We start from the raw sequence: 22,129 nt of genomic DNA on the forward strand, positions 1-22,129 counted from the left end.
ATACAAATATTCATGGAGGAGCCAATAATCAATAGGGGAATTGATTCCGCAATTCAATTCTAGAATAAAACTGATACAGTTATTATTCTCGAAATTGAATACACAATCGTGAGCAATAACTCTGGGTAATCAACCCAGCTTTGACCATCCAACTGTGCACTATTGTTGGTCCAAAATCCACTTTAAGAGACAATTTCTCATTCATCTCTCAATAGAATTTGTTCATTCTTTTACCGGTTTAAACTCCTTAGCAAGGAGTATCTAAATCCCACTTGGGCCCACCTCGCGCAGTGTGGGTCCCACCAAATTCTCTTTGGTTAAAATCCTATTTTTCCAACAATTGCCATTAGGGTGGATTCTTCATTTTGGAGTATATATTCTTTAGCATTTTGAATTTTGAAGTAATCCGGATTAAAACTAGACCGGGAGGGAGTGGATTCATGCCGCCGGGCCTAAGTACTTGCGCTGGCTTTATGTTATGATTTGAGTGCTTAATGTGGACTGTTAATAACAGTACTGCAACTATCCTCGACCACAATTGCAAAGGGTCAAGTCTCCTTTGTGACCGATCCAATATCGAGAGCCATATGATTAAAAAAACAAACAAACAAACGAAAACACATCGAGTTGCCATTATTGACTGAGTCCCTAGCTACCCGATGAAAGTTCTATACCCTATGTTTTTCTCAACACTTAATACTCCCAATGTCCCAATTTATTTGTTCATTTTTTAAATTCACGTCATTTTTTAATAGTTTATATCTTTCAATCTACAATGTTTCATGATTTTGAAATTGTTTTATTATAGAACTTGTTAAGAACTATTAAACAAAATTCATATTGTATAATTTTGAAAATTTTGATTGAAAGACATAAACGATTGAAAATTGGGACGGATGGAGTATTATCAATGTGAGTCCTATTCCCAGATCATTGGCATTTTATCTTATTTTTTAGTCAACTCTCTGATCAATTCAAACAATTAATTAGTTCAGCCAATTGAATTCATCCTAGGAAACCAATCAGGCGTTCACTAAAAGCACCCATATCCTTTTTCGTTTGGTTTTTGGTTCTCAATTCCACACAATATTCTCTTTCTTCCTCTGTTGCATTTCTTTCATCAGGAGGGGGGGAAAAGAAAACAATGGCTGTAGCGGAAATCTTTCTTGCTGCTTTCCTTCAGGGGCTGGTTAGGATGTTGACCTCCCAAGATTTGTTGAGCTTTGCGCGGAGGGAGAAGATTCATGATCTAATAATGAAATGGAGCAGAATGTTGGGAGAAATTGATGCCGTGCTTGCAGATGCTGAAGAGAAGCAAATGAAGACAGAACAAAGGGGTATCAAACTGTGGCTGGAGGATCTCGAGGACTTGGCTTATGATCTGGATGACATACTAGACGAGTTCTCCACTGAAGCTTTGCGACAACATGTGTTGAAAGAGTCTCGAGCTAGCACCAGCAAGGTACGTGCCCTCGTACCTACTTGCTGTACGCGTTCCAATCCAAGCACTCTAGTTTTTTGATTTTCAAATGAGGTCCAAGATGGATGAGATCACCACAAGGTTGAAGGATCTCTTTGACAAAAGAATAGGGCTTGGGTTGCAAAATGTTAATGCAGGGCACCATACTAAACCTCCACAAAGACCACCCACTTCATCTTTGATACACGAACCTTGTTTGCATGGTAGGGATGAGGATAAAAAAGCAATAATAGACTTGCTCCTAAGTGATCAATCGAATAAGGGAAAAGTTGGTGTTGTTGCGATTGTGGGTATGGGTGGGGTCGGGAAGACCACCCTTGCTCGGATGGTCTACAATGATGACGAAAGGGTGAATAAGCATTTTGAGATGAAAGCCTGGGTCTATGTGTCTGAAAATTTTGACATTATGGAAGTGACAAAAGCAATTCTTGAGTCTATTTCTGACACTTGCAATTTTAAAGCATTGGATAAAGTTCAAGTTCAATTGATAAAGGCTTTGGCCGGGAAGAAGTTTTTGATTGTTCTAGATGATGTTTGGAACAAAAATCGCAGTGATTGGTTCAGTTTAAAGAGTCCTTTTAATCTTGGAGCCTCAGGAAGTAAAGTCCTGGTAACAACACGAAGTAGGGATGTTGCGTTGATGATGGTCGGAACTGATAAAGTTCATTCCCTGAAGGAACTATCGGAGGATGATTGTTGGTCAGTGTTTGCACAACATGCATTTGAGAATAGGAGTACAGACGGAAGTCCAAATTTGGTTTCAATTGGTCGAAAAATTGTGAAAAAATGTGGAGGATTGCCTTTGGCTGCGAGGACACTTGGTGGTCTTCTACAGTGTAAATTGACAGATGATGAATGGGAGGACGTATTGAATAGTAAGATGTGGGAGTTATCGGATGAGGAAAGTGACATTCTTCCAGCTTTGATATTAAGCTACTATCATCTCCCATCTCATTTGAAGAATTGTTTTGCATATTGTTCTATACTACCTAAGGGTTACGAATTTGAGGAGAAGGAACTAGTTTTCTTGTGGATGGCGGAAGGCTTAATTCAAAAGCCTGTGGGACAAAAGCAAATGGAAGATCTTGGATGTGAGTACTTTCGAGAATTGTTATCAAGGTCATTTTTTCAACTGTCAAGTAGTATTGAAGTCTCACTGTTTATTATGCATGGCCTCATGCACGAATTGGCTCAATTTGTTGCAAAAAGAAATTGTTTTAGAATGGACGAGGAGCTGGAAAACAATAAGGAGGCTAAAAATACCACCAAGGCCCGGCATTTTTCCTACACACGTTGCCATCGTGACGGAATAAAAAAGTTTGAGGCCTTCCAAAAAGCTAAAAATTTGCGGTCTTTCTTACCATTTGGATTGAGAGATGTAGGTTCCAACGAGTCAATCTCCTACTTGACCAGCTATGTTCCCCTCCATATGTTGCCGAAACTAAGACGTTTACGTGTGCTCAGTTTAAGAAGTTATCTAATATGTGAACTTTCAAGTTCGATTGGAGATTTGAAACACGTGAGGTTTCTTGATCTTTCATGTGCCTTGATTACCACATTACCGGAATCAATAGGAACCCTCTACAACCTATAAACACTCATATTGAGAGACTGTAAAAATCTCAACAAGTTGCCTAGAAACACAAGTAACCTTATTAACTTGCGGCATCTCGATGTTACTGGTGCGGATTCCTTACGAGAAATGCCACCAAAAATAGGTAAATTGACAAGTCTTCAAACATTATCAAACTTTATTGTTAGCCAAGACGAGGGGACTACCATAAATGAGTTGGGCAACTTAGTTCATCTTAGAGGGACACTTTGTATATCAGGCTTGGAAAATGTGGCGGATGCTCTGGATGCCAAGAGGGCCAATTTGAATAATAAACAAGGCTTAGATGTGTTGTTGATGAAATGGAGTAACATCTCAAATAATTCTCGCAATGGACGAGTTGAAGCACAAGTGCTTGACATGCTAAGACCTCATAAGAAGTTAAAAGAGCTTACCATTAGTGGTTACCATGGCCTAACATTTCCAACTTGGGTTGAAAATCCTTTGTTCTCTAACATGATCAGCTTGAAGCTCCAAAATTGTGAAAAATGCATTTCCTTGCCACCTTTGGGGCACTTACCCTTGCTTAAAAGACTCTACATTCAAGGGATGAAGGCAGTAGAGAATGTTGGACTCGAGTTCTATGGATTGGGCTGCTCAAATCCATTCCCAGCTCTACAAATTTTAACGTTGGAGGACATGCCGGAATGGAAAGAGTGGTCTCTTTTTGGAGTCAAGAAAGTAGCTCAAGCATTTGTTCTCTTGTCAGAGCTCTCCATTAAAAGGTGCCCCAAGCTTTTGGGTAAATTGCCCAGCAATCTTCCTTGCTTGAGAAAGCTGGAAATTGAAGAGTGCCCACTATTGGTGGTTGCATGGGTTCCAAGACCTACAGAGCTTTATGAAGTGAGGAACACTCTTCACTTTGATTCACTCACCTCCCTATCTCTCAAAGACGTGTCATTTCCGGACTCCTTCGGTAATCCAGAATTGGGTGATGATGAATCAGTGGTGGATGCATGGCACAACCATTTGAGCTTGCTGACTTCCCTGACAGTTGAAAACATTCAGGGTCTCACGAGTCTACCAGGTTGGCTTCTTCAAGGGCTGACGGGACTCGAACAACTCTACATCTATGGCTGTAAAGACCTCACATCATTGTGGAAGAATGAATCGATAATACACCATCATCTCCCTGCCCTACGACTTTTGGTGATTGAAGGTTGCCCCCAACTTATTTCCTTGTTTGAAGAAGAAGACGAAGAAGGAAAAGACGGAGAAGAAGAAGCGGAGCTGTCAGGAGGGTTGCACAGCCTCAGATCTCTTAAGGAGCTCATCATCCGCACTTGTCCACGTCTCATCTCTTTTCCAAAGACAGGTTTGCCATCTATGCTCACAACACTGGATATATACGATTGTGACGCTCTGCAGTCCCTACCTGAGTTGAATAGTCTCGAGTTTTTGGGTGTTTCAGAGTGTCCATCACTCACGTACTTAAGTTTTTCCGGAACTGGGCTACCGCCCTCTCTCGAATTCCTTTATATTGAAAAATGTGAAAATCTGGAATCAGTACTAGCAGAGGAAGGGATGAAAATCAACTGTCCATCTCTTCAATATGTTATTGTCTGGGATTGTGATAGCCTCAAATCCTTGCCTGATGTGATGCAAAATACTTACAATGGTGGATGTCCCAGGAATCTTTGCACATTGCATATAAGCAATTGTGAGAATGTGGAGTCCATTCCAGAAGGATGGTTTACCGCAACCAATCTTACAGAACTGAACATCAAAGGGTGCAAGAAACTCAAGGGCCTGCCACACCATGCCAGCAGCAGCAGCAGCAGCAACAACAACAACAACAACAATCAGCACCACCACCAGCAGCTCACTAGTCTTCAAAAGTTGCAAATAGATAGTTGCGCTGCTGCTGCGGCAACCGGACTCGTATCCTACATTCTGAAAGAAGAGAGTTCCTCCTACTTCACCAATCTCACTTCCCTTTACCTGTTCAAAGTTGACACGGGGGGCAATAATAATTCCCCCTTAGAGTGGGGTTTGCACAGATTGTCCTCTCTCAGACTGCTCTACCTCCACGATCATGGCTGGGCGTCTTTTCCGCCAAAAGAAGAGGAAGAAGGGATGACGCTGTGGTTGCCCCCTTCCCTGATCTCTCTGAGAATCGTGCTTTTCCAAAACCTGGAGAAGCTGTCTTGCAAGGACTTTCGAAGCCTCCCCTCCCTCGAACAAATTGCTATCTGCGGTTGCCCCAAGCTCACCACCATTACAGAGCTGGGGCAGCTTCCCTCGCTTTGGGAACTGGAGATCTGGGATTGCCCCAACCTCGCGTCGTTTTCCGCGGAGGAGAAAGGATTGAGGCAGCTGCTGCCTCCCTCGCTTTTGAAATTGGAGATCAAAGGGGATTGTCCATTGCTGAAACGGCGGTGTGAAAAGGGTAAAGGCAAATATTGGGTTCTCATCTCTCATATTCCTCAAGTCCAGATAGACGACAAATTCGTCTTTGACCCAAGCAGTCCATAAAAGGTACCAAACCCGTTCGGTTAGCTAAAGTTCTTATTTCTTGTTTTACTATATAGATTATAAAAATTATTTTTTTATAATATATTATTTTTAATTAAAATAAAAAAAAAGTATAACACACCCTAATACTCCAATTCTCCATAATCCCATATACTAGCAAGCTTAATTGAGCATTACTTCCACCGTCCCAATTGCTGGACTCCTACGAGAAACTACGCAATTTTGAGAAATAAAATAAAATACTTTCGTGCATATTTTTTAATATTTCTTTGCTCCATATTAAAGAACTTTTGAAGTACTTTAATTTGGTGTAAAAAAACTTGAAAAATGATGCTTGTAAGTACTTTATTTTTTTGAACAAAAAATTACATGACTTTTCATAAGGAACAGATAATTTGGGACGAAGTAATTAATTTCACTAAACTAATAAATCCATCTTCGTTATGTTCTTTTTTTTCCAGTTTTTGAAAATATCTTGACTGTCTGCACATGGTCGACATACTCCTACCTTAAACCACATGGTTCACACACGCATATACAATTAGAGATGACCTTTTTTAGACTCTAATTTTTTGGTCCTAATTTAACCCTTTCAATTGTGATAAAAGTCTTCCAAGTAATAATAAAACAACACACAGTTAGTATAATTCCACATAATAAGAGCAAAAAAAAAAAAACGTTTTTATTATAACAAGTAAAGATATGATAAGCGTGATTTCTAATATGTTGTAATCAATTAAAATCTTTGATGCTTAATGTTTAGTTGAGAAAAGTTTCTGGTGCCTCCATTGGTCGTAAGGTAAAATTGTAGTAGAGTTAGTCCAGTTCCGCTAAGGTTCTTATTTTTCGCTTTACGAGGCAGATCATTCTCTCGCGATACATCATCTTTAATTCAAAAAATAAGTACTTATTATTTCACTTAGCGGAACGGGACCTATTATGGTTGGGTGTTGTTTTAATTTTGTAATTCGTGACCAGATATGATAGATCAAGAGCTCTTTTAACTTTATTTCCTCCTCTGTTTGCGCTGCTGCAGTTATGAGAAGTGGAGAGTGTGTTATGCTTCTTTGGAAGGTCATTTTCACGAGTGATACTTTGCAACAAGAGGAAGGGAGCCAGTATTCAATTATTCAAAGCTTTCGGTAAAATAATTTTTTCCCTGTTCAAGTGTGTTTTCTACTTTGCTGTCGTTAGAAAATCTTTATTTTATTTATTTTATGTCTTTTATCCTGCACTTAATGGACATCCACAGTTGTGAGATTTTAGCAAAAGCTCAAGTCGCAAGACTCGCAACTGTTGCATAAGATTGATAGTAGCATGGCCTATTTTTGCATTTCTTTTCATGCACAACAATGTCGGATGGCAAACAAGAGTAGTCAAAGCGCATTAGACTGTAGCATAAAGCCGTGGGCCTATTGTTTGTCTTCGGATGATTGCATAACGCTGTGGAGCATATTTTTATGCATTTAGTTTTTGGTTTTGCTTCTGATTCTTTCAGCAAATATAATAGATCAAACATTTGACTCGGGTTTATCCAAAGCTTGCACTAACTTTCTCACATTTCTCAAATTTTGCAGCCCTTCAACTGATACGTTTTTGGCACCAACCATTTGGAGTTCAGCATGGTGAATTTTCAGGTTGTGGTGCTCTCAAGTCTCAATGTGTTTTCAGAGGTTAGGATATATTCAATTGGACGGTCAAAATATATTTATGTGCGTGCGTATTTGCGTCATTGGATTTCAAGTCTTCAAGTGACAAAACTATTAAGGTTAAATTCCTATGTGGTGTCTAAATACCTTTGCTTATGTTGTTCTTCATACTTCCCTTCCTCCAACACTATCATTTGTTAATCGTCCTCCACTTATTTGGTATCATTTCCAATGATGTGTAAAGACTTTTAAGCTACTAGACTCATAGAACATTTCGTAATATTTTGCTTGAATCATGCCTTGTTCCTAATCAAAGATGTTTTCCAATTTCCATCAACCAATTCTGCTAACCAAGTTGGCTTCGAAACTGCAACGCAGACTTTCCCGTTCTCTGGGCTGTACTCTCCCGCTGTATCTCAAAGCAAAATTGTAGGGAAAAAAATGAATACCATCGTGACCATGTACCCGTCAAATAATGCATGGAAATCCAAGTTCCAACTGTGCTAGCTTATTCTTATTTTTATATTTTCGCAGCATCTCACAATTCCAAATCAACAGCACAAAAGGTCTAAAAGTAACAGACACGAACAAACTAATGAACAACTACCATGTACTAAAAGAATTCCCATGCACTATTCACTAATATTCAACAGAAACAGTTCCATGACAATAATAATGTCATACAACTCAGAGTCAGTTGCACAATCCTTCCTTCAAATCAACCACCGTGGGTGCAACTTTTCTTTGAGCATGCAAGAACATCAACATCACGGTGCGAGCTGGATTTGGAACCTAGGAAGACTTAGGGCAGCAATATTTGAAGTGAAAAATATATCCCCCATAGGTAGTTCCGGACTACCAAAATGCTCTCACCCTGGAAATGCTATACTCGCAAAGAAAAAGAATAATACGAAGTACAAAGTTTTCATGCACGGAGGTGGCATTCATTCAGTACATGCATAACGCGAGACTGGTCCTTCGTCGTTTGAATAGCATTACTCTTGTAAATGCTATCGATTTCACAAGCTAAATACAACTGTACTTCAAATATGATCCAACTTAACAAGTCTGATATGCCCTATTATTGCTAAAAAAAAAACTCCTGCTAACCTCAGATAGCGTTTTCTCAAAAATAAAATAATCCTCAGAATTGCGGCACTTGGCCGTCATTTTCTTGTTTTCTCGTTACAAGTCTCACATCTCATCACAAATACCCCCAAAAAAATGAAAGGAAAACGAAATGAAAAGCACTCCTCCATATATAGCACTTTTTAAGGTTGGTACCATATCCCATGCGCAGATGCGCTTACCTCATAAAATCATTTTACTCAAAACCCTGGTTCCCATTAACTCACCCGACATCCATGGTCAGAAGATTTCAAGCATTACCAGTTCGACCAGACGTTTCAGTTTCCAGTCCCCCAATTCTCAGTCAACAAAAATGAAGACAACCTGGAAATTGAACAACCACAAAGACATAATCACTAATTATACTTTGACAAACAAAATACTATGCAGACGGGGAAAAAAGAAACTTGGAGTGTGCAAAGAAAGGGGAATTTTAGTTGTTAACTTCAAAAGCACAAATAGACGAAGTCAATCTTAAAATTAAAAGAAAGCAAAACTAAAAGGAAACCATGCGAAATGGTGTACCCATCGCCAACAATTGAGGTACACTAGAATGTTTATTATCTATTCTGGGTGGTCAAGTGAATGATGAACCAAAAAATGTTTATTAAGTCTTTCATTACTGACCTCCGGTTTGCCTTCAAAGCAATGTTATTAATCTCGTACCATACGGCCCGTTTTGAGAGGAAAAGCGGTTCAGTCGGGTGACCTCATTTTGGCATGTCCGAGTATTCCGGCTCTTCTCAGTTCCCGCCCCTATTCGAAGCAGTACGAATGAGGGCCTAACTTATTCTTTCCCTCTTTAATAGTCACATGTCATAGACAACTTATACTCCGCTTTATGCTATTGTTTGGACTAATCGTCTCTTTCCTTTAGCTTTATGCAGACTAGTACTATATATCCCGACTCACGAAAAGTACTGTGTCTCACAACATCAAAAAACATTAAGAAAAAGTAAATGATTTGGTAAGAGGTGAGTGACAAGCTACTTGTGAGCGTATGGGGGTGTTTCGGGTTTTTTTTTTTTCAAATTTTAATATAAATATTAGTTATTTTTTTATTTGTTAAGAATTATATTCTGTATTGGGTGTTATTTAGATATTTAAATGCTTAAGAATGTGTTTATTTTGGGTCCCAAAATTCAATTTCTCTCTCAGCTTATGGTCTCCCATAAGTTATTTTTTTTCAATTATTAATCTCATTCTCTTTCTATCTCTCTCCACTGATTATCTAAAAACCTCACTCAAAATCTAAACCAAACAAATTGTTAGATTTCCGAATTTTGAAATTTCAAAATCTTGTTGTTCATAATCTGGTCCCCGTATTTACGAAATCTTGGCTCCGTCCTTAAGTTGGCCACAGCTTTCAAGTAGAAAAAAGAAGGGGTTTTTGCATTTCAGTGGGAGTTGGGGCAAATAATACCCAACTCATAGAGAGGTTTTTTCAGAATTGCATAAATATAGAACAGAGAAAAAAAAAAATTCCCCATACATGAAACGGAGGGAAAAAAATTCCCCATACATAGAGTCGGTTATAGTCGAATCTAGGTTTCCTAAGTTCCTCCTTCTATGAAACTAAGTTGCTTCTTCTATGAACCTAAGTTGCCCCTTCTATGAACCTAAGTTGCCCCCTCTATGAACTTCTTGGACCCGGGGACCCTGCCTAGCAGCACCTCTGCCGAGCGGTCAATCTGGCCGTTCATCTCAAAATCGATGGTCCGGATCGAAACATCTTTTCATTTTCCTTTTCTTTTTTTTTTAAATGCATTCGGTACCTTTGCATCAAGGCTGTCCAAAACACTTTTGAACGGCCGAAATATGCTCGGCACCCCTGCCAATTAAGCACCCCTTCTTGGCAGGATCTCCCGGTCCAAACTTCTTGGGTGTTCAATTTGTTGAGCATTTTCTTCAATCTCCTTACCATTTCCATTGTTTTCTGAGAAATTTGGAATCTAGGTTACTTGCAAATTTGAGTTTTTAAAATACTTTGAGATTAGTGTCTTTTGCGTAATCTTTTAGAAAGAGAAATAATAAAAAAAAAATAAAGTGTATGTTTTCTACCATTCACTTTATACTTTTGCTTTTAGATTCTAGCTACTTGAAATGTCTTATTTGGTTTTATTTGGAAATGTGAAGAAGTTATGCTACTAACTACCAATTTGCTTCACTGGTTGTTTTTCTTAGAAAAAATAAGGTGTATTTTAAGTTCATAAAAGGGACAACTTAGGTTCATAAAAAGAACAATTTCCTCTGTTTCATATTTATGCAATTCCGTAAAAATCTCTCCATGAGTTCGACATGTTTTGCCCCAACTCCCACTTAAATGCAAATTCCCCAAAAAGAGGAAGATTGATAGATTCCTTTGGAGCTCACATTCAGCCTACCGACACTTTTGCTTTGTATGCTTTTACAAAGCTGGAGCAGGGAGCCCATTTCTTTGCACTGCTTTTACAAATCTGGAGCAGGTTTTCTTCCCGTGTCAGAACCCACCATCACGAGAAATTTTTCAATGCTGAGTGGGTACTATGTGGTATCCACTCGGTGCATTCAAATCGTTCATTTCGATTTTGGACGGCTCAAATTTAGAAAGAGAAAAAAGTAGGAGAAAGTGAAAAGAGAGTGTTTCAATCTAAACTATCTAATACACTTTTGGACAGCTCAGATGTGCCCACTCGGACACCACATTAGCCGGGTAACGTGATACTCCTCAAGACTAAATAGAATTACATTCCTTCCGGTAGCCATGTTACGAAAACCAATCGGGCTTCTTTGCCCCTAATTTTAGTATTTTGTTCAAAAATTGTAACAGTAAAGCGAAAAAGATGCATCAGATCTTACTCAAAAAATAAATAAATTTATGTCGTGCATCTTTTAAAGAGCACTAAAGATAGTACATTACATTTTTACACTACATAGTTACACTATCTTATGTGGGATTCATTTTGGGTTTCACAAAAATATTGCACAGTTTTATCCCTACAAATTCATAAGTAATACTTATCGATATCTGTTGGAATTGATTTTTTTACAAGGTCCCATAAAACAATATTTTAAAATTTATAGTTATTTTTTTGAATTTTTATGAGACCGAAATGGGCTCCACATAAGATGTAGTGTAACTATATGATGTATGTATCTCTGTGATCCACTATGATTTCCTTTTCTTTTTTCTTTCCTAGTCGGTTAGGTTCATATGCATATCCAAATAAGAGGATATGTGATGAAATGAACCAGAAAAGAAAACTTACTAATATCCGTTGAAGTAGATTACTTATAGAACCCCATAAAAAATATTTTAAAATTTATAAATATTTTTTTGTATTTTTGTGAGATCCAAAACAGGCCAACCCTTATCAATGTTGTTTTATAGTATCTCATAGTTAACTCTGTCGGATGGATTCAAACAATAAATTCATTCAGCCAATTAAATTCATTCTACATAACCAATCAGGCGTGCCCTAAATATTATTGTATCACTAAAGTTTGGTTTGGGTTCTGAAAATCTACGCAACACTATCGTCTTTCTTCCTTTGTTGCTCGTCTTTCATCAGAGGGCGAAAAAGAAACAATGGTTGTGGCGGAAATCTTTCTCGGTGGTTTCGTTAAGGGGCTGGTCAGAGTGTTGACCTCCCAAGAGTTGTTGAGCTTTGCCCGGAGGGAGAAGATTGATGCTCTGCTCACGAAATGGAGCACAATGTTGGAACAAATCGATGCCATGCTAGCTGATGCTGAAGAGAAGCAAACGAGGACCGAACTAAGGGGTATCCAACGGTGGCTGGAGGATCTCGAGGACTTGGCTTATGATCTGGACGACATGCTAGACGAGTTCTCCACCGAAGCATTGCGGCAACAAGTGTTGAAGAAGGAGTCTCGAGGCAGCACCAGCAAGGTTCGTGCCCTCATACCTACTTGTTGTACGCGTTTCGATCCGAGCACCCTGGTTTCAGATTTTAGAATGAGGTCCAAGATGGATGAGATGACTAAGAGGTTGAAGGATCTCTTTGACCGAAGAACGGGGCTTGACTTGCAAATTGTTGATGCGGGACACTCTAGTAGATCTCCACAAATACCACCCACTTCATCTTTGATGCACGAAACTCGTTTGTACGGTAGGGATGGGGATCAAAAGGCGATAATAGAGTTGCTCCTCCGTGATCAATCAAATGATGTAAAAGTTGGTGTTGTTCCGATTGTGGGCATGGGTGGAGTCGGGAAGACAACCCTTGCTCAAATGGTCTATAACCACGAAATGGTTGAGAGACATTTTGAAATCAAAGTGTGGGTCTGTGTTTCTGAAAAGTTTGACATTATGGGAGTGACAACAGCGATTCTAGAGTCTATTGCCCCTCACACTCGTGATTATAAAACCTTGAATGAAGTTCAAGTTCAATTGATAAAGGCTTTGGATGGTAGGAAGTTCTTGATTGTTCTAGATGACGTCTGGAACAAAAACTACGGTGATTGGAGATGTTTAAAGAGTCCTTTTAATGTTGGAGCCTTAGGAAGTAAAGTAATAGTAACAACGCGTAATAGGGATGTTGCATTCATGATGGCCGGAACCGATACATATCATCATCCCCTGAAGGAACTATCAGAGGATGATTGTTGGTCGGTGTTTGCAGAACATGCATTTGAGAATAGAAATATAGATGAAAGTCCAAATTTAGTTTCACTTGGTCGAAAAATTGTGAAAAAATGTGGAGGATTGCCTTTGGCTGCGAGGACTCTCGGTGGACTTCTACGGTGTAAATTGAGAGATGATGAATGGGAAGACGTATTGAACAGTAAGATGTGGGAGTTATCGGACAAAGAAAGTGACATTCTTCCAGCTTTGAGATTAAGCTACTATCACTTCCCTTCACATTTGAAGAAGTGTTTTGGATATTGTTCCGTACTGCCTAAGGATTACGAATTTGAGGAGAAGAAACTCGTTTTCTGGTGGATGGCAGAAGGCTTAATACAGAAGCCAACAGGGCATAAACAAATGGAAGATCTTGGATGTGAGTACTTCCGCGAATTGTTATCGAGATCTTTTTTTCAGCCATCAAGTAGTGGTGAATTCTCGCTATTTGTGATGCACGACCTCATCAACGATTTAGCTCAGTTTGTTGCAAGAAGAACTTATTTTAGGCTAGACGACATGCTTCAAAACAATGAGGATGATAAAAATATTGCCAAGGCTCGTCATTCATCCTACATACGTGGCTATCATGATGGCATAAAAAGATTTGAGGCCTTTCGAAAAGCCAAAAATGTGCGGTCTTTTTTACCGTTTGGATTGAGAGATCGAGATACCAGTAACTACCGGACATCCTTTTTAACAAGCAATGTTCCCCTCCATCTGTTGCCGAGTCTTAGTCGTTTACGAGTGCGTAGTTTGAGAAGATATGGAATCTATGAACTTTCGAGTTCGATTGGAGATTTGAAACATGTGAGGTTCCTTGACCTTTCATGTGCCTTAATTGCCACATTACCGGAATCAATAAGCACTCTTTACAACCTACAAACACTGATGTTGAGAGACTGTAAAAACCTCAACAAGTTGCCTGCAACCACGAGTAACCTTGTTAATTTGAGGCATCTTGATGTTACTGGTGCAGATTCTTTACAAGAAATGCCACCAAAAATAGGTGAATTGACGTGTCTCCAGACATTATCGAACTTTGTTATCAGCCAAGATGAGGGGTCTACCATAAATGAGTTGGAAAAGTTGATTCATCTTAGAGGGACTCTTTGCATATCAGGTTTGGAGAATGTGGCGGATGCTCTGGATGCCAACAGGGCCAACTTAAATGATAAACAAGGCTTAGATGTCCTGCTGATGATGTGGAGTAATATATCAGATAATTCTCGCAACGAAATTGTTGAATCTGAAGTGCTTGACATGCTAAGACCTCACAATAAGCTAAAAGAGCTTACCATTATTGGTTACCATGGTCTAACATTTCCGACTTGGATGGGAAATTCTTTGTTCTGTAATATGGTATCTTTGAAGTTCCAAAACTGTGAAAATTGCATTTCCTTACCTCATTTGGGTCAATTACCGTCACTTGAAAATCTTCACATTCAAGGGATGAAAGCAGTAGAGAATATTGGACTTGAGTTCTATGGGTTGGGCTGCTCAAATCCTTTCCCAGCTCTTCAGATTTTAACCTTAGAGGACATGCCCGAATGGCAAGATTGGTCTCATTTTAGAGTCGAGGAGAGAGCTCAAGCATTTATTCACTTGTCAGAGCTCTCCATTAAAAGGTGTCCCAAGCTTTTGGGTAAATTGCCCGAAAATCTTCCTGGCTTAAAAAAGCTGGAGATTGAAGTGTGCCCACTGTTGGTTTTTGCATGGGTTCAAGGTCCTACAGAGCCGAATCAAGTGAGGAACATGCTTCAATTTGAGGCACTCATCTCTCTATCTCTCACACATGTTTCGATTCTGGACTCTTGTAATCCAAAATTGGGTAATGAAGCAATGTTGGAAAATGCAAGGTGTAGCCATTTGAGCTCGTTGATTTTCCTTACAGTTGAAAATATGCAGGGTCTTAGATGCCTACCTAGTTGGTTTCTTCAACAGCTAACAGGAGTCCAAGAACTCTTTATCCGTGGTTGTCAAGAACTCACCTCACTGTGGAAGAATGACGTGAGACGGAGACACCGACTCCCTGCCCTCCGATGTTTAAGGATCGAAGAATGCCCTCAACTTATTTCCTTTTGTGAAGAAGATGATAACAAAGACAATGAGGAAGGGCTACAGCAGCATGAGGAGCTGCCTTACTTAATGATGCTGGAGCATTTGGAAATAACATCTTGTGAAAAGCTGGAGAATCCACCACAGGGGCTGCACAACCTCAAATATCTTCAAGATCTTATAATCTTCGATTGTCCATGTCTCATCTCTTTTCCCAAGGAAGGTTTGCCATCTACTCTAACAACACTTCGCATTAGGTATTGTGACGTTCTGCAGTCCCTACCAGAGTTTACGATGCAGAATAGTCTTGAGTTATTGGAAGTAAGTGGGTGTCCATCACTCACGTACTTAAGTTGTTCCAAAACTGGGCTACCACTCACTCTCAAATCACTGTGGCTTGATAATTGTCGAAATCTAGAGTCAATACTGGCAGAGGAAGGGATGAAAATCAATTGTCCATCTCTTGAATGTGTGTTGATCAATAGCTGTGAGAGCCTCAAATCCTTGTCGGATCTGATGCAAAATAATTATAACGGTGGATGTCTCAAGAATCTCAGACAATTGGAGATTTATGATTGTGATAATTTGGAATGCATTCCAGAAGGATGGTTCACCGCAACCAATCTAAGGGAATTGCAGATCTACCAGTGCAAAAAACTCAAGGGCCTGCCATACCGTGTCTATAACAACCTCACTTCTCTTCAAAAGTTGTCTGTAGATAATTGCGCTTCAGCTACAGGACTCGTGTCCTACATTCTGAACAATGCCCAATTCACCAACCTCACTATGCTTGGAATTGTCAATGTCGACATGGGTAATAAGCCCCGATCAGAGTGGGGTATGCATAGATTGTCCTCCCTCACAACTCTTAATCTCGGACGTTACAGCGGGGCATCATTTCCAGCAGAAGAAAAAGATGGGATGATGCAGTGGTTGCCCCCTTCTCTGACCACCCTGCGTATCTATAAGTTCCCAAATCTGGAGAAGCTCTATTGCAAGGACTTTCAAAACCTCCCCTGTCTTGGAGGACTTCAAATCTGGAAATGCCCCAAGCTCACGACCATTACAGAGCTAGGGCAGCTTCCCTCGCTTTCAGAACTGTGGATCGGTGATTGCCCCAACGTCGAATCGTTTTCTGCAGAGGATCAAGCATTCCGCCTGCCTCCCTCGCTTTTGGGGTTGAGGATCTACAGATGTCCTTTACTGAAAGAGAGATGTGAAAAGAAGAAAGGCCAATATTGGCCCCTCATTTCTCACATCCCTCTAGTCTGCCTAGACGGCAGACCCCAAGATACTATGCCCCAGGTGCGTTTTACATCAAAAATACTAATATCCACTTCTTCTTGGTTTTCTCTAACTAATAAATCTATCTTGGTTTTGTTTTTTTCTGAAAATGTCTTGGTTTTGTTTAATATCCACTACGTAATGTACATTTCATGGTCGACCAACTCCTACCACGCGCCACATGGTTCACACTCACACACGCGCATATATAATCAGATATCGATTTTTAGACACCAATTTTGGTCCTTAATTTGTTAACTAATTTACATTCAACCCTTTCAAACATTTAAACACATTCAATTGTAATCAAACCGGCAAGTGGAGTAGAGTGCAGTTGGTGCCTCCCTTGTACTCTCATGCATATGGGCAATGTTCGATTCCCGTAAGCACTCATCCACATCCCCAACTCCCCTAGGATAGACTAGATTAGAATTAACGAATGGCAAAAAAAATATTGTATTGTGATCAAACTGTTCTGTGATTTGACATTGTATAATTTTTGACATAATAAGAGAGGAGAGAGAGAGAGAGAGAGAGAGAGAGAGAGAGTCATGAATAAAGATATGATGAGCATGATTTATAATACTATTATAATCAGTAAAATGTTTGATTTTTAATGTCTACATGATAATTTATTTTGGTGCCTTAAGGTAAAATGGCAGTCAAAAGTTATTACGATTATAGGTGTTTTCTTTTATTATTGAAATTCATGACCATATATGATAGATCAAGAGCCTCAACTTTATTTTCTTGTCTGTTTGCACTACTGCAGTTTTGAGAAGTGGAGACTGTGTTATACTTCTTTGGAATGTCATTTTCTCAAGTGATACTTTGCAACAAGATGAAGGGACACGGTATCCAATCCTTCCATAACTTTTAACACTCCTAATTTTCTCTGTCCAAAAGTGTGTTTTCTGCATAGTTGTCATTAGAAAATTCTTTTTGTTTATGTCTTTTATCATGTGCTTTATGAAAATCCACTAGTGTGAGATTTTCGGACAAGCACAAGTCGAAACTCTGGCAGAAAGCATGGCCTATTTTTGCATTTCTTTCCATGCACGACTATATCGGATGGCAAACAAGAGTAGTCAAATGGCATCAGACATTTGCAAAAAGCCGTGGGCCTATGTTTTGTATATTCAGATGATTGCATAAACCGTGAGCATCTAAATGCATTTAGTTTTTTATTTTACTTCTGATTCTTTGAGCAAATACTAATGAATCAAGTACTTGACTATGGTTCAAAAAAAAAAAAAAAGTACTTGACTAGGGTTTATCTAAAGCTTGTGCTAACTTTCTCACATTTCTCAAATTTTGCAGCCCTTCAACTGATACATTTTTGGCACCAACCATTTGGAGTTTAGCATGGTCAATTTTCAGGTTGTGGTGCTCTCAAGTCTCAATGTGTTTTCAGAGCTCAGGATGTATCCAACTGGACGGTCAAAATATATTTAGGTGTGTGCGTATTTGCGTTATAAGATTTCAAGTCTTGTTTGTAGTGACAGAACTATGAAGGTTAAATTGCTATGTGGTGTCTAAATGCCTTTGATTATGTTGTTCTTCCGACTTTCCTTCTTCCAACACTCTCATTTGTTAATCAAATCGTCCTCCACTTATTTGGTAGTATTATTTCTGATTCTCTGTAAGACTTTTAAGCTACTAGACTCATATTTCATAATATTGTTCTTGAATCGTGCCTTGTAGCTCCGCCTAATCCTGCATATTTACAGAAATTTTGAGGATTTTTCTATCAGCTTTTTGTGTTCATTAAAGCTTTACTATTAGTGGTTTAGTGGACTGGTACCACCCATGATATTCCCATGTGTCCTCCATTTGAAATGAGGGTGAAAGCCTCGTTAAGCTCTTGTTAATCTACTCATTCTCTGGACCAACTATGATACGAGCACACTATGAAACAAGAAGATGATGATTTATGTCTAGTGGTGAAGAATTGGTTTATTGCTTTTATTTCTTGATGATCTTGTTATACAGCCAAGAGCAAGCATCAAGTGATTTCATAATGGAATGAGATGCCGTGCCCTTGATCTAACAATTTGTGCAACGGCTGGCTACTCTAGATTAAACGAGTTGGCTTCGAAATCTGCAACGCGCACTTTGCCTTCCTTCTAAAATTCAAGTTCCAACTGTGCTAGATTATTCTTATCTTTATATTTTCGCAGCATCTCACAAAACTAAAGAACAACTACCATATACTATAAGAATTCCCATGCACTATTAGCTAATATTCCACAGAAACAGTTCCAGGACAATAATATGTCATACAACTCAGAGTCAGCTCCACAAAAGCCGACTTTCGTAGTGACGCAACCTAACGTCTTGAACATGGGATGTGTATTACGGCAAAATCGTGTTCAAGGAGAACACTCTTGGCAAGACCAAAACCAGAAAAATCAACGCTGGTTTACAGGATGCGATTTCGTTATTGACAAGAATTCACATCTTTAACCTGAGAAGTACCAAACAGAAGGCTTCTCTCCCGTTTCTGCCTATTTTTGAACTTACCTGGAATCAATTTTGTTGAAAAATGTATGCATTATAATTTGTGAAAATTTATATGCATCTCTATTAATTATTTTGATGATTAATTCAATGATATTTTTATTCGGCAAATACAAAATTATCGAAAAGTCGATTCCCGAATTAAATATTTTCGTGACCTTGAAATATAGCATAAAGTCTCTTGGATTCATGATTTATATTTACAAAGACTTTATTGAGCTCAATACATGCTTTAACGGTTTATTTAGATGAAATTGTGAGCCACAGGTTGACGAACCGGCTGACAAGCCGGCTGTCTGAACAGAAAGCTGTGACAACCGGACGACCACCCGGATGACCACTCTATCAAACGGCTAGTTTCAAACGGCTAGTTTCCAACGGCTAGTTTCAAACGGCTAGTTTCCAACGGCTAGTTTCCAACGGCTAGTTTCAAACGGCTAGTTTCCAACGGCTAGTTTCCAACGGCTAGGAAGCATATGGATGGCTATATAAGGCATCAAGAACTCATTAATGAGCACATACACAAGCTACAACATTCCATATTATTGCAAGAGCAAATTCTCAAAAGATCAAAGCCAAAAATTCTCATTGTTCTTCCACTTTCATATTATTCTTGAGAGAAAATTTGTACAAGTCGTGAGCGATAATTTTCATACCTTCTTCACATACTTGTATTTCCTAAGTGAGTGTTTGAGTCAAACACTTGAAAGCTTAGAAGACCAAATTCGGGTTGGAATTTGGGTGTTATTGTTTTTGAGAAGTTTTCGGAGAAAATTCTTGCGGTTGTGCTAGCTCCTCGGGAAAGCTAGAGGCATTCGGTTCTTGTAAGCACCCGCAAGACTTACAAGTTGTAATCTTTTAAAGATTAGTCTAACCTTCAAGTAATTGCTTGAGGAGAAGTGGAGTAGGGCCGGACCGTGGACAAATCCGGACCGAACCACTATAAACGGGTTCTATCTCTCTATCTCTCTATTTTGATTGCATACTTATTGTTTGCATATATTGTTAGAGATAAATTTTTATTGGTAATTATTACTAGCAATCCTATTCACCCCCCCTCTAGGTTGCATAATTTGGGTAACAATTGGTATCAGAGCCTCGGCTCTTGTTTGTAGATTTAACCATCTAAGAGTTAAGATCCATGGCAACCACTAGTAATGTTTCTTGTATCGAAGGTCAATCGTCCAATAGACCTCCCTTGTTCACCGGAGAAAATTACTCTCATTGGAAAAATAGAATGATGATCTTTATTCAATCCACGGATTATGATCTATGGAAAATTATCAAAAATGGTCCCATTATTCCTACTAAGAAAGTTGGAGAAGAGACTATGCCTAAACCAGATTATGAGTGGAGTCATTTGGAAAAGGCTTCAATAGAAAAGAACTATAGAGCTATGAACCTTCTTTTTTGTGCTATTACTCCCAATGAATATGATTGTGTCTCCGCATGTGAATCGGCTAAAGAAATATGGGATAAGTTAGAAATGTCATATGAAGGAGATAGTCAAGTTAAGGAGTCCAAAATTGATATTCTTGTGCATAGCTATGAGCTCTTCAAAATGAAACCGGATGAATCTATATCTCAAATGTTTGCTAGATTTGCTAGTATTACTAACGGTTTAAAAGCTCTTGGAAAGATTTACAGTCAATCCGAAATGACAAGGAAGATGCTCCGTTCCATGCCAACCAATTGGGACACTACCACCTCCATCATCCTACAATCCAAAGATTTCTCAACATACACGATGGACAAGCTCATGGGATCTCTCATGACGGAGGAAATGCATCACAACCTCAAGGGTGAAAAAGAGAAGAAAGTTAAGGATCTTGCCTTCAAAAGTACAACAAGCAAATCAAAAAGCAAGGAGGATTCAAGCAACGAAAGTGAGGATGATGAAATGGCGCTCATCACAAAAACGTTCAAGAAACTCCTCAAAAATAGAGCATCTCGCAAAGGTAGAGGATTTTCAAGAAAAGATGGAGGCAAAGAAGAAAGTAGCAAAAAGGATCCAATCATTTGCTACGAGTGCAAGAAGCCCGGCCACATCAAAAGTGAATGTCCATATGCCAAAAAATATTCAAAGAAGGACAAAAGGAGAGCTATGATGGCCACATGGGACAATAGTGACGATAGTAGCTCCGATGAGGACGATGAGCAACAAGAGGTCGCTAACTTGTGTTTCATGGCCATCGAAGAAAACGAGGTAGATCTCGACTCATCCTATTCCTTTGATGAATTGTTTATTGCCTATAAAGAGTTGAAAGTAGAATTTGAAAAAGTTGTTTCTAAAAACAAATTTCTTAAAAAGGTTGCTAAAGATCTCTCACTAGAAATGGATGATTTAATTGAAGAGAAAGATATTTTGGAGGAAGAAAATGAAAGTTTAAGAACCTCTTTGGCAAAAGAAAAAGAGTATTTGAAGGATACTTCCAAAAACGAATCTTTAGAAAAACAAATTGACGATTTAACTAATTCTCTTTCAAAACTCACTAATGGAAAAGAAAGTTTAGACATTCTTCTTGGAAAACAAATGGTTTCTTTTCACAAGGCCGGAATTGGTTATAATCCCACTCAACACAAAAATCTTTTTGGAAAAGATGTTCCTCCTTCTAACCATTCTAAATTGACATGTCATTATTGTGGTAAAATTGGTCATATTTCTCCTACATGTCCTATGAAAGGATACTCATCTTCTAATGCAAAAAAGGTTTGGGTTCCTAAGAACCGTATCAATGCTAACCTTCAAGGACCCAAGATGATTTGGGTACCAAAAGTCAAGAATTGATGTGCTATTGTAGGTATGCTTCAAAAGTTCTCTCAAGGAAGGAAGTTGGTACCTTGATAGTGGATGTTCAAGACACATGACCGGTGACAAGAGGGCTTTCAATTCTCTTTCGCCTAAAGATGGTGGACATGTCACATTTGGAGACAACAACAAAGGCAAAATCATAGGAATCGGTGATATAGGTAATTCTCCTATTATTGAAGATGTTTTACTTGTTAGTGGTTTAAAACACAATCTTCTTAGCATAAGTCAATTATGTGATAGAGGAAATCGTGTTATCTTTGAAAAATCCAAATGTATCATTGAAAATGTCAAAAGCAACAAGACACTCTTCGTTGGACAAAGACTTGAAAATGTATATGTTTTTAATCTCAATGATTTAAGTAATTGTGATATAAAATGTTTTTCCGCTTTGAGTGAAAATAGTTGGCTTTGGCATAGGCGCCTAGGACATGCAAGTATGGATGCTATTTCAAAACTCTCTAGAAAAAATTTGGTAAAAGGTCTTCCTAAA

At 38.8% G+C, this 22,129-nt stretch overlaps 4 protein-coding genes across 7 annotated transcripts in view; 3 read left to right on the forward strand and 1 right to left on the reverse strand.

Annotated features, from left to right (window-relative positions):
* LOC131334762 (uncharacterized) overlaps nt 1-22,129 on the reverse strand; it is a 64,544-nt gene that overhangs the window by 13,754 nt on the left and 28,661 nt on the right. The window contains exon 11 of one of the 2 annotated variants that reach the window (XM_058369997.1): nt 8,198-8,668. The exons of the other annotated variant lie outside the window; for it this stretch is intronic. The gene's annotated coding sequence lies outside the window, so the exon portion shown is untranslated. Of the gene's footprint in view, nt 1-8,197; nt 8,669-22,129 lie in introns of those variants that run through there. 2 annotated transcript variants of the gene reach the window in all.
* LOC131332613 (putative disease resistance RPP13-like protein 1) lies at nt 858-17,846 on the forward strand. Its single transcript, XM_058366912.1, has 5 exons — nt 858-1,462; nt 12,234-16,328; nt 17,292-17,440; nt 17,628-17,687; nt 17,807-17,846. Exons 1-5 carry the CDS (start codon nt 1,145-1,147, stop codon nt 17,844-17,846), a joined length of 4,662 nt encoding a protein of 1,553 aa, XP_058222895.1. The 5' UTR covers nt 858-1,144.
* On the forward strand, nt 1,459-3,074 carry LOC131334760 (putative disease resistance RPP13-like protein 1). The gene has a single exon (XM_058369995.1). It carries the CDS (start codon nt 1,530-1,532, stop codon nt 3,072-3,074), a length of 1,545 nt encoding a protein of 514 aa, XP_058225978.1. The 5' UTR covers nt 1,459-1,529.
* LOC131334756 (putative disease resistance protein At3g14460) lies at nt 3,183-17,978 on the forward strand. 3 transcript variants are annotated; one of them, XM_058369989.1, is made up of 5 exons: nt 3,183-5,570; nt 6,604-6,709; nt 7,145-7,240; nt 17,080-17,161; nt 17,628-17,978. In XM_058369989.1, the coding sequence occupies exon 1, from the start codon at nt 3,183-3,185 to the stop codon at nt 5,565-5,567; it is 2,385 nt and encodes a 794-aa protein (XP_058225972.1). In that variant the 3' UTR covers nt 5,568-5,570; nt 6,604-6,709; nt 7,145-7,240; nt 17,080-17,161; nt 17,628-17,978. The 3 variants fall into 3 exon arrangements, with proteins under 3 accessions (XP_058225972.1, XP_058225974.1, XP_058225971.1); XM_058369991.1 differs by lacking the exons at nt 7,145-7,240; nt 17,080-17,161; XM_058369988.1 differs by lacking the exons at nt 6,604-6,709; nt 7,145-7,240.

This window comes from Rhododendron vialii, chromosome 7a, assembly GCF_030253575.1.
Source record: "Rhododendron vialii isolate Sample 1 chromosome 7a, ASM3025357v1".
Lineage (NCBI taxonomy): Eukaryota > Viridiplantae > Streptophyta > Magnoliopsida > Ericales > Ericaceae > Rhododendron > Rhododendron vialii.

Coding starts and splice junctions, on each gene's coding strand:
- LOC131334756 (XM_058369989.1), top strand. CDS start 3,183: ATGCCACCAAAAATAGGTAAATTGACAAGTCTTCAAACATTATCAAAC.
- LOC131332613 (XM_058366912.1), top strand. CDS start 1,145: ATGGCTGTAGCGGAAATCTTTCTTGCTGCTTTCCTTCAGGGGCTGGTT. Junction 16,329..17,291: donor CCCAAGATACTATGCCCCAG/GTGCGTTTTACA, acceptor AAAATCCACTAG/TGTGAGATTTTCGGACAAGC. Junction 17,441..17,627: donor AAGCCGTGGGCCTATGTTTT/GTATATTCAGAT, acceptor CAAATTTTGCAG/CCCTTCAACTGATACATTTT.
- LOC131334760 (XM_058369995.1), top strand. CDS start 1,530: ATGAGGTCCAAGATGGATGAGATCACCACAAGGTTGAAGGATCTCTTT.